General features: G+C 44.3%; 1 protein-coding gene across 1 annotated transcript in view; it reads right to left on the reverse strand.

Annotated features, from left to right (window-relative positions):
- GTF2F2 (general transcription factor IIF subunit 2) overlaps window positions 1–12,491 on the reverse strand; it is a 268,355-nt gene that overhangs the window by 26,646 nt on the left and 229,218 nt on the right. Inside the window, exon 8 of the mRNA XM_068265221.1 lies at window positions 11,268–11,411. Within this exon, the coding sequence (XP_068121322.1) occupies window positions 11,268–11,411 (144 nt within the window). The remainder of the gene's footprint in view (window positions 1–11,267; window positions 11,412–12,491) is intronic.

Raw genomic sequence — 12,491 nt, forward strand, 5'->3', positions numbered from 1 at the left:
CCCTGTATTTGGCTCCATCCATCTTCCCATCAACTCTGACCAGCTTCCCAGTCCCTGCTGAAGAGAAGCACCTCCAGAGCATGATGCTGCCACCACCATATTTGACAGTGGGGATGGTGTGTTCAGAGTGATGTGCAGTGTTAGTTTTCCGCCACACATAGCGTTTTGCATTTTGGCTAAAAAGTTCCATTTTGGTCTCATCTGACCAGAGCACCTTCTTCCACGTTTGCTGTGTCCCCCACATGGCTTGTGGCAAACTGCAAACGGGACTTCTTATGCTTTTCTGTTAACAATGGCTTTCTTCTTACCACTCTTCTATAAAGGCCAACTCTGTGCAGTGCAAAACTAATAGTTGCCCTATGGACAGATTCCCCCACCTGAGCTGTAGATCTCTGCAGCTCGTCCAGAGTCACCATGGGCCTCTTGACTGCATTTCTGATCAGCGCTCTCCTTGTTCATTCAGCAAGAGGTTAGCGCTCACAGCAGCAGTTTTCCCTACAGTTTTGTCTCAGACAATCTCACCAGTTCGCCTCCTCTATATCAATAATAAAAACTCATCAAGAGGTGGCGCTCACAGTGTTTGTCCGGGCTCAGTAGGTGTATACAATCAATAAAAACAGTTGTACAATACAAATAAAAGTCCATCAATGAGGTTATTTATAAAACAATTTTTCATCAACTCGGATTTCCAAATCTTCAGATGTATGGAGGCCACCACCAGCACCCTTTGTGTGCCACTCACCGCAAGATGTAGACCAACCAATGGTCTATATACACATCGGGACCGTTCCCGGGTCGTCCCCCACCTCTCAGGCACCAGATAATGACACGATCTTCCCTTTAATCCGACTTTGCTCTTGATTACACCTCAATAAAAAGCCTCATATAGTACAGTATTGCTTTAAAAGATTTATTGTTAAAAAAAACAGATTGCACTCACATGCTCCTTTGTAAAAGTTTGCTCAGAGTAATTTGTTTAAACGGACTCTCCCCCGTATTGATGGCCAGGGCTGGCAGGCTCCAGGTAAGCGTATGGTCCCTCTCACCTCCGCCGCGCGCTCGGTGGGTGGTAGAACCTTCCGTGTTTGCCGCCTCGCCGCCACTGGTAGACGCTACAAGTTCTTCCGCATCAGACTCCGCCCAATCGATTTCGTCACAAATGACTCATCAGGGGCACGGAGTCTGATGCGTGTGGCTTCCCTTAAATGTCTCCTCCTCCGTATCGCGTCATACTATGTCCGCCTCCCCTCCGCAGCCCGCAAGTTCCGCCATCAGTAGGGCAAAAAGCCTTACACATATATCAGCCATATCTCAAAATTTCAAAAAGAAACCTAACCTAATTCTAATACCAATCACTACTTTCACAGTTATATTTATGAATTCATATCTTTACACATTCTGCCCATAACAAAACTCCCAATCATATTAAAGCACGGTATACCGCTATATGAGCGTCATATTGCCCTTATACATCCTAAGAAAACACTGCCTAAAATTATTACCAATATAAGTTTCCCACAAAGGACAAAAAAAACCCAAGAGCTGACCCCCTTGTGGTCTCAGCGCCACTTCACTATACTCTGCGTGGGCCCCCGACTCCCCACCAGGCCGCCCGCAGAGAATTCAATTAATAGCATCATTAGCCCTTAGGTGAGCCCCCACTCACTACCCCTCTATTGCATAATCCATTAGCCCCCTCTTTCCCTTTATGAATAAAACTTCGGGCAACCTGATTGGGATTGGAGGTCCACACACACCACCGCGAACCCCCCACTTCACACACTGCAAATACAGATGAAGAAAAATCATATTTAAAATTAGAGTAAATATGGGGAGGAGAAAAATCCACCCCCCATGATTAGGCATGCCTAGGGCGGTTTCAGGTGCATACACACATATCACACCCCTACTCCCCCAGAAAACACACCAGGTCAATATCTATATTGAGCCCCTCTGGTCTTAAGGTCCCCATCTTTTGAATCCACCTTGTTTCCTCCTGCGACACCTTCTTCACCCTGTTACTTCCCCTCCAGTGGGGCACAATCTTTTGGAGGGCACAGAACGACAATTCCCTAGGGTCACAGTTATGTTCCCTCCCAAAATGAGCCGATAGACTATGATTAGGGTACCCTTTAGTGATGTTACGGATGTGTTCACCCATCCTTTCTTTTAGTGTTCTTGTGGTTCTTCCAATGTACTGCCATCCGCATTTGCACCAGGCCAGGTAGACTACAAATTTGTTGTTACATGTAATGAATTCTTGAATTTTAAAGCTCCTCCCATTACTGGACGATGTGACCCTGTCAGTCTTAACTCCCTTGGCTTCCCTACAGGCTTTACACCCCCTGCATGGGAAAAAACCTGCTGTTTGCCACCCCTGCATTTTGGGGGGGTTTTTAGGTTCAACACAGCTGGGAGCAAGGATTTGTTTAAGATTTTGGGCTTTTCTATAAATGAATTTGGGTTTATTTGGGATAATGTTTCTGAGTGTTATATCTGTTTCCAGAATCCCCCAATGTTTCCTAATGATGTTTTGCAGTTCTCTATACTGGGTGTTGAACCCCGTAATGAAGGCTATATCAAACTCACCTTTCTTGTCCTCTACTTTCCTATTGCCCAGCAGAGTGAGTCTATCAAGGGCACCAATCCTCCTAATTTCATCCTCCAAATCAATATCATCATAGCCCTTTTCCAGGAATCTACCTTTTAGTGTTTCTGCCTGTTCATAATAGTCCTGAATGTTTGTGCAATTCCTTCTCATTCTTAGGAATTGACCCCTGGGTATTCCCCTAATCCAGGCCGGATGATGGCAGCTGTCAGTTGCAATGTAGCCATTTCTATCAGTATCCTTGAAAAAACTTTTTGTACCCATCATATTTCCCACCCTCATGATCTCCAGGTCCAGAAAGTGCATCGTGTCAGGGCTGCTTTCCATAGTAAGGGAAATGTTCAGGTCATTGTTATTGAGATGCACAAGGAACTCATCTAATTTTGTTTTTCCTCCTCTCCATATAAAGAACAAATCATCGATGAAGCGCCGCCATAATCTAGGTGGATTCTCTGTCTCCATCAATGACTGTTCCCATTTACCCATAAACAGATTTGCCAGGCTCGGGGCATAGCTTGCCCCCATGGCGCATCCTTTCGTCTGACTATAGAAATTTCCATCGTGCCAGAAGTAGTTCCTCTCTAGTGCAAAACGCAGAAGCCTCAAGATATACTCCCTTTGTTCATCCTTGATCTTGCCCTCTTTCCTAAAATAGTAATCCACCGCATCAATCCCCAGATCATGTTTAATATTTGTATATAGGGAGGCCACATCCATTGTGACCATCAACTCCCCTTCTTCAATTCTTTCTCCCTGCACCACTTGAAGCATATGCTTGGTGTCCCTCAAAGCAAAGGGCAGGTCTGCCACCATTGGCTTTAAGTATTCATCCAAATATTGTCCCAACCTGTGGGTTACTGACCCTATGCCACTGACTATAGGACGACCAGGGGGGTGGGTTTTATTCTTGTGCATCTTAGGCACCTGGTATATTATCGGTATTCTGGGCACATCTGGCACTATGTACTTAAATTCCTCATCCGTTATAAGTCCCCTGTCCATTCCTTCCCTGAGCAATTCCCTCAATTCAGCCATATACTTACCAGTTGGATCTCCTTTCAATAGGGTGTAAGCTTCTCTGTCACCCACTAGGCGATCCAGTTCAGCCTTATACTGGGTTTTACTGAGCACTACAACCCCCCCTCCCTTATCAGCCGGTCTCACAACCAACCCCTTTCCCTCCAACATATCCTTCGCTACCTCCCTTACATACCCTTTTCTCTGTTCTGGAATGAGATTCATTTCTTTAATAACCATATTTTTAAATACCTCAATGGCATTGTAGTTGCTATCCTGTGGGTTGAATGTGGACTTTGAACGCAGATTGGTGTGTACATACTTTGTTTCCCTTGTATTTTCCCCATTCCTACTAGGACGCCCAGCAAAATATTTTTTTAAATGAAGTTTACGAGCAAATTTATTGATATCTATATAGGTGGAAAATTTGTCCATACCCTGCCTAGGTGCATGCTTTAGGCCTTTATTCAAAATCCTAAGCTCCTTAGTGGTCAAAACTGTGCTACTAATATTGAAAACACCCTCCCCTATAGGTTCCTCATCCGTTTTACCCCTCTTCCCCCCCCTTGTGCCTCGTCTTGCTCTCTTTTTCCATACTGTGCCTGATACCCCGTGTGAGCTACTGCTTCCTGTCTCCATTCCCTCTCCCCGTACCTGGGTGCACTGTCTAAAAAAGGTTCAATTTGTCGGTGTTGCCTTATTGGGTCATAGCGGTTATAGGTTGGTACATTATAGTGAGTGTGGGTTTCCTGCCTGTACCCCCTCCCATAGCCTCTCTCAGATGGTCTAAATGGACTCCGATTGTTATTCCTTATCCCACCCCATCCTCGATTTCCCCCCCCCCCAACCTCCCCTATTTCCCTCCCCAACACCTCCATAGGTAACCCCCTGTTCCCCATGTTGGACATATACAATTTTTGGCCCTGTTTTTTGTTCGCCCCGCTGTATCTCATTCAGTATTTTTTGTTGCTGTTGTTGTTCCCTCTCAACCTGGGCCTGGGCTTCTACCAGTTTCTGTTCTTCCTTCTTTTTTATCTGCCATCTATAGGTCTCCTTCCTTCTAGTGGCATCAGCGTCCCTCTGGAACTTTTTCTGTTTCTCTGCCCTTATTTCCTTCTCATTTTTTTCCAATAATTCACCTAACCTTTTTGATCTATTCTTATATTCTTCTGAGTTATTTAGCGGGGCCATTTTAGTTTTAATAGTTTCAATCTCCCCACCCAATCTCTCCAACCTTCTATTTTTCCTTTTCATTAATACTTTTACCAGGCCCTGACCGCACTTATCAAAATACTCCTCCCATTCCTTATCATTTTCCTCATTATCTTCCCCATCATTAGCCATCATATCCCATCTTAGTCTTTTAGGTATAATACCCTCTTTGTCATATTTTGTCAGTGCGGCCAGGTCCCACCACGTGCTCTGCTCCTTCATCATTACATTCTGCAATTTTTTGAACTCCTGTTCCATAGTTCCCCCAATTTCCCCACTATCCACAAAAACTTCATCCAAATTCACGATTCTACGTGCTCTAAGTTCAAAAGCATCCATCCAGATATGAACTCATAAATATAACTGTGAAAGTAGTGATTGGTATTAGAATTAGGTTAGGTTTCTTTTTGAAATTTTGAGATATGGCTGATATATGTGTAAGGCTTTTTGCCCTACTGATGGCGGAACTTGCGGGCTGCGGAGGGGAGGCGGACATAGTATGACGCGATACGGAGGAGGAGACATTTAAGGGAAGCCACACGCATCAGACTCCGTGCCCCTGATGAGTCATTTGTGACGAAATCGATTGGGCGGAGTCTGATGCGGAAGAACTTGTAGCGTCTACCAGTGGCGGCGAGGCGGCAAACACGGAAGGTTCTACCACCCACCGAGCGCGCGGCGGAGGTGAGAGGGACCATACGCTTACCTGGAGCCTGCCAGCCCTGGCCATCAATACGGGGGAGAGCCCGTTTAAACAAATTACTCTGAGCAAACTTTTACAAAGGAGCATGTGAGTGCAATCTGTTTTTTTTAACAATAAATCTTTTAAAGCAATACTGTACTATATGAGGCTTTTTATTGAGGTGTAATCAAGAGCAAAGTCGGATTAAAGGGAAGATCGTGTCATTATCTGGTGCCTGAGAGGTGGGGGACGACCCGGGAACGGTCCCGATGTGTATATAGACCATTGGTTGGTCTACATCTTGCGGTGAGTGGCACACAAAGGGTGCTGGTGGTGGCCTCCATACATCTGAAGATTTGGAAATCCGAGTTGATGAAAAATTGTTTTATAAATAACCTCATTGATGGACTTTTATTTGTATTGTACAACTGTTTTTATTGATTGTATACACCTACTGAGCCCGGACAAACACTGTGAGCGCCACCTCTTGATGAGCTCTCCTTGTTCGGCCTGTGAGTTTAGGTGGACGGCCTTGTCTTGGTAGGTTTACAGTTGTGCCATACTCCTTCCATTTCTGAATGATCGATTGAACAGTGCTCCGTGGGCTGTTCAAGGTTTGGAAATCTTTTTGTAGCTTAAGCCTACTTTAAATTTCTCAATAACTTTATCCCTGACCTGTCTGGTGTTCTGTTTGGACTTCATGGTGTTGTTGCTCCCAATATTATCTTAGACAACCTCTGAGGCCGTCACAGAGCAGCTGTATTTGTACTGACATTAGATTACACACAGGTGCACTCTATTTAGTCATTAGCACTCATCAGGCAATGTCTATGGGCAACTGACTGCACTCAGACCAAAGGGGGCTGAATAATTACGCACACCCCACTTTGCAGCTATTTATTTGTAAAAATGTTTGGAATCGCGTATGATTTTCGTTTCACTTCTCACGTGTACACCACTTTGTATCCTCCCTCTACCGATGCCTAACCCTAAGACCTCCCTCTACCGATGCCTAACCCTAAGGCCTCCCTCTACCGATGCCTAACCCTAAGGCCTCACTCTACCGATGCCTAACCCTAAGACCTTCCTCTACCGATGCCTAACCCCCGAGACCTCCCTCTACCGATGCTTAACCCCAAGACCTCCCTGTACTGATTCCTATCCCCAAAACCTCCCTCTACCGATGCCTAACCCTAAGACCTCCCTCTACCTATGCCTAACCCTAAGACCTCCCTCTACCGATGCCTAACCCTAAGACCTCCCTCTACCGATGCCTAACCCTAAGACCTCCCTCTACCGATGCCTAACCCTAAGACCTCCCTCCACCAATGCCTAACCCTAAGGCCTCCCTCTACCAATGCCTAACCGTAAGACCTCCCTCTACCGATGCCTAACCCTAAGACCTCTCTCTACCGATGCCTAACCCTTAACCCTCCCCTCTACCTATGCCTAGCCCTTAACGTCCCCCAGGTGGTGCCTAACATTTAACCACCCCCTCTCGTAGCTTTAACTTTTCCCTGCCTCAAATCGATTTGCAGCAAAGAAGGGAAATTTGGGTGCCCGAAGCCACCCAATAAAATTGGGGGTGCCCAAATTTATCTTCTTTGCTGCAAATCATGGCTTTTATAATGGGCGCCTTTGGCAGCGGCCTTTTTTCCACAAGGGCTCCTGTGTCCTTTTTTCCTGTTCTGCAATTTATATACATGATGTATTTCAGCTGCACATTTAACGGCTTAGAATGTAGCTTTAGGTTTTCTTTCTAGAGTTTAAAAAAAAAAAAGAAAAAAAAAAAAAAGAAAACTTGTCTATTAACCTCACAGTTACAAGAAAAATGATGTGATTAAGTCTTAGAATTATAAAATATGCCAACACCACTCCATGCACTGGATCTGCATTGTACCTGACATTTAAAATGAAAATGTACCACTTTAAGTTGGATGCTGTGACATTGTCCTTCAGGTGCACAATTGTGCTTGGCTCCAAGGCTCACTGACAGTTTAATCACTCACAACTAAGAACATTGCTTCCTCTAGGATAATGGTAATTGTCCAAAAAATGAAGCTCTCAATAGAGTCATTATCTTAACGTAATTTGCATTATATTGTTACTGCTGTTTTATTTATGCCTTTTGCATTTCATCAGAAACTGAACACATTACATACGGTAGTTTTCTTAGCATAGGTAATTTAATGCGACCAACAATGAGCTGGAATAAAAAAACAAAAAAAACAAAACATGTGGCCAGACACATCTAGGCCCCAATACAATAACATTTTTTCTCCTGAGTTTTCTCATCTTATCTACAAAATACCGCATATTCAGCATCTAGCAAAAGTTCTAAAAATTAGAACAATTGGGTTATATCAAACTTGGGCTCATTTGGGAGAACTTATTTTGAATATTTGTTTTGCATGCAAGCAAAACCATCTCCAGTGAGAAAAATATGAAGAAAAATGAACAGAATCAGGAGCCAGATGTTGCAAGAAGCTTACTGTACAGCTTAAAATGAAACCTCACTGTTTTCTGGTTCCTCTGATCTCAGCTGGAGATGTGGCTTTGAGACAGGGACCCTGCTGCATACATTTTGGTCTTGCTCAGTTCTCTCTCAGTTCTGGGCAGATGTGAGGGATTTGACGCACACTATGACAGACTTTTTGCCCCCTGATTCCCTGTTTTTTTTTTTTTTTTTTTTTTTGCTACACCACAATACCTGGTCTATCAGAAGATATAAGAAAACCCTTACAAGACATTAACTAATGCGGCTTCAATTTATCTTTCAGGCCTAATAGGGTCCAGAACATGGAAGACCTAACGTCTACTATTCAATTTTAGAGAACCTGGTTTGGTTGGTTTGAATTTAGATAGACCCCTCATGTCCGCTTAGTTAACTTTTGTGCCGTTAGAACTTGGGTCTACGCCTAGTTGATATTTGAGCTCCCCTGGCATTTGGGGCACAATTCAAGAACTTAGGACTCCAGGGCGACCCCTGGAGTTTACACTGACTCTACCCTAACTTATACTCTTTTTTTTTTTTCTCCTTACTTTTCTCTACTTTTGCTTTTTCTTCTTTTCTCTTCTTGTTATACCTGTTTATAGCAGTTATTAAGGTTGTACCTCTGACTACTCAAATTTGGTCATAGCTTTGGTTTCCTTCTTTTTGGTAGCGTATTAGTGTATAGATATTTGGTTCACTCTTTTCACGGGTCTCATTTATTTCAGCAGTTCCTGGTGTATGATGTATGAGGTAAATAAATCAGTGCTCATCAGGCTTGTCGAGGGAGGATTCTGGGACACTTCGGGGGAGCCAGCGCTGGACTGCCTGCAGCTACAGGGGAGGGGGAAGCCTCATTGGGACCCCGAGGCTTCCTCCTCCCGAGGGGAGTACCCCCCAGGGGAACTTTTTTTGATACAGAGTCTCTTTAAGGACTTTATACTTTTGATGGAACCCTGATATATGCTTATGATAACTCTGTTATGCATATTTGCGGGCCACACTGGCTTGCGGCCTTTATTTTTTTCCCTCTTCCAATCTCCATTTATAACAGATTGTATCTATATTATCAAGCTATGTACTGTATTTACATTGCACTATGATACTTTGCTAATTATGGCAATGTTTTCTACTGTATTTGTTCTTTCTGCCATTTCTTTTTTGAAAAATAAAATCTTTAACCTCCTTGCCGGTTCAATTCCTCCGGCAAGGAGGCAGCGCAGGAGTTTTTTTTTTTTAAATCATGTAGCGAGCCTAGGGCTCGCTACATGATAGCCGCTGAGCGGCGGCATCCCCCCACCCACTCCGATCGCCTTCGGCGATCAGAGTAAGCAGCAAATCCCGTTCAGAACGGGATTTCCTGCAGGGCTTCCCAGGTCGCCATGGCGACGGGGTGGGATGACCTCACCGACTCGGCGGCGAGCGGAAGTTACAAGCAGCTAGCAAAGTGCTAGCTGCTTGTAACAAAAAAAAATTATGCAAAATCGGCCCAGCGGGGCCTGAGAAATCCTCCTGCGCAGGTTACCCCGAACTGAGTTCGGGATAACCGGCAAGGAGGTTAAATATGTAAAAATGAAACCTCACACTGACAAGCATTTCACATAGCTTTCTTTATTTTCTATGCATTAAAAACATGAGGGACTCAATCCCTTGGGCAATTGTTTGGGGCATAGTCCTGTACAAAAGCATGTATTGCTAGGAGGGATGACTAGTGGTGCATGACGGAGCAGCCCAGAGCAGGGTGAGAAGGAGGACAATGGCCTCAGCAGAGCCTCAGGCAAGATGATCCGGCAGTCCAGATATCTCACCGACAGGCGAGGACTGGGACCTGCTGTACACATGCAAGTTTCTCAGCAGAGGCAGCCCCAATTCAGAATCATCTAGCACAGGGCCGGATTAATCATAAGGCACTGTAGGCATGTGCCTACATGCGCTTGATGATGGAAAGGCGGCTCACTCCCATCCCCAAGTGACTCCCTCCTGCCTTACCTATGCAGGGTCCTGATGACAGTGTAAATTAGAGCTTACGGACCTGGTTCTCAGCATTTCACTGATCATATCTCCCTTCAGTCGGGGGCACCTCTAGCTACCTAATACTTTGGGGCACATCTGGCTACTTAATACTAAGTGGCACCTCTAGCTACCCATGAAGGGCAAGTGAAGTAAGGGAGAAGTGACAGCTGGGACAGCCAGCACACTAGCAGTGCAGTTAGGTGGGGTTTGTAGGTTCATGGAGGGTGAAGTCTAGTGGTGAGTGCCAGGACATTTGTGCCTATAGGCTTCTGTGATGTAAATCCGGGCCTGATCTAGCATGTGGACAAGGCTCAAGTATAGCAACGAATAACTGTCAGATGGTTATATCAAAGCCTAGTGTAAACCTGAACTGACAAGTCAGATTTAAATATACCAATACGGTGTTGCCCCCTATAGATTAAAGGAACACTCCCACGAAACTATTCATTTTTAAGCACCCCCCCAGTAGTTACATCAGTCATATAGTGGCTTCACTGTGTAATTGTTTTAATTTTAATGTATGACCCTTTAAACATCTATATGACTCTGTATCCTGTCAGCGTCAGTCCCTACACTATCGCTGACGGACCTTCTGTAACTAAAAATGTAGGGGAGGCTTGGCAAGTATTGTAAAATACATGACAGGTGGTTTAGTCCTCTTTCCCCCTAACTGCCATTCCTGTGTAAACTCATGCGCTGTCCAGCCAAAGGCCCCGCACTATCTGACCTGCAGCCAGGCATTCGGGGAGACAGCTGTCAGCGCAGTCACGGCTGCACAGTGAGCCGCTCCCCCCCCCCCTCCATTCAATCACCGCTGCTGTGTCTTCTTGTACGGCTGCGCAATGAGTCGCTGAAGTCATTCTCCCTATGTATTCATTCACGCTATGCCTTCTTCCAATGACGCGCAAGCGCAGAGCAGCTTTAGGAGATCGGGTGCATAGCTCTTTCATTCATTATTCCCGGATCTCCTAAAGCTGCTCTGCACTTGTGCGTCACAACCCAATTCTGGCATTTAGCAATCTATAGGATTCAATTTTTTTGTCTCACAACTACTGTACCCCATGACAGTGAGAAGACACCAGCCTCTTTCCCCGCTCCCCTTTAACACAGCTGAGAAATCTGATATTTTTATTGTAAAAATGTTAGTAACAAAGGCAGAATAACATCATGGGAAGTCCACTGTGCGATGTAGCCTAATGAAAAATACATTCTCTACCTTACATTGTCTACTGTCAAATACTCACCACAGGCTGTTTTGTAATGTCCACCAGATCTTTGAGGTTATAATACTGATGTTTTTCAAAAGCGGAAAACAGCATGTCCAGAACCTGCTGCTTGTCTGCACGAGCACGCTTGCCATCGTCTTTTTTCTTCCGTTCGTATTCAATCTGCATACAGGAGAACATGTATATTTGTTATAAGCAGAAAAAAACTTCTCAAATGCAACCTTAACATGCTGAATGCAAAAAGGTATCTATCAGTAGAGTATATGCAACATTTTTACAAATAGGCTAATAATTATGCAGTGTCTGATCTTAACATCTACTATGGTATTGCCATTTTATAGTGAGTAAGTGCAAGTTTTATCCCTGGGTGTGGCATACAGACGAGTTCCTTATATGTTGATTATTCACAGAAATGAGAAGCCATAACTGAAGGAATCTCATTCTATCCAAATACACCTATCAACCATACACAGCCTGCGCTTCTGTACAGCCAAACTGGGCAAAAAGAGAAACAATTTTTTTTTGTCTGAAATGATCTAAAGTAATTGCTTGTTTGGATGGAAGTCTATTTCACATTTTCTCATCACTATAAATAAGTACAGTAATCGCACCGTTGCAAATGATGCCACCTTTTGTCCAGCCTTACATGGGCCCCGATTTACCACGCATCGGTAAGACTGCCATGTGCAGGAAGCGCACATAAATTTTACCAGTACAAGTACTCAACCTATTAGTGTCACACATTTTGCTGTGGTAATGTGCATTATGCGGTGTACTACCATAACAATGTGAATGTTAACCCAGTGTTTTACCTCTCGGCTGTCAGCCTCTTGAACGCTCTTCATGCCCTCCCTGTGCCTCGTCTACCGAAACCTTAGGATTATCGCTGTTACCAACAAATTGTATATAGAGTTACTGCCCCTTCAAATCGAATAAAGATGATTCTGAACCCAGTCATGTGCATGATAGTAACTGGTTAATGGGCGTTGCTCTACTGACATTAGTGCAGGTAAAATTGACGTTTGCTGTCTGCGCACAGCAATCTGCAACAGATGGAAGCCGAATTAACAGTCATTCTAATTCACAATGAAAAGGGTAAATAATGAACGCAGGGTGCAGACTTTCTGATTCCAATGCTCACTTTTCCACATGAGGCTGAAAACACTGATAAGAAAAGCTATTGACTACAATTAAGAAGCAGACAGCAGGCTAGTCCTCATCACCCATTGTGTTTTTTAAATG

Source organism: Hyperolius riggenbachi, chromosome 2 (genome assembly GCF_040937935.1).
Source record: "Hyperolius riggenbachi isolate aHypRig1 chromosome 2, aHypRig1.pri, whole genome shotgun sequence".
Lineage (NCBI taxonomy): Eukaryota > Metazoa > Chordata > Amphibia > Anura > Hyperoliidae > Hyperolius > Hyperolius riggenbachi.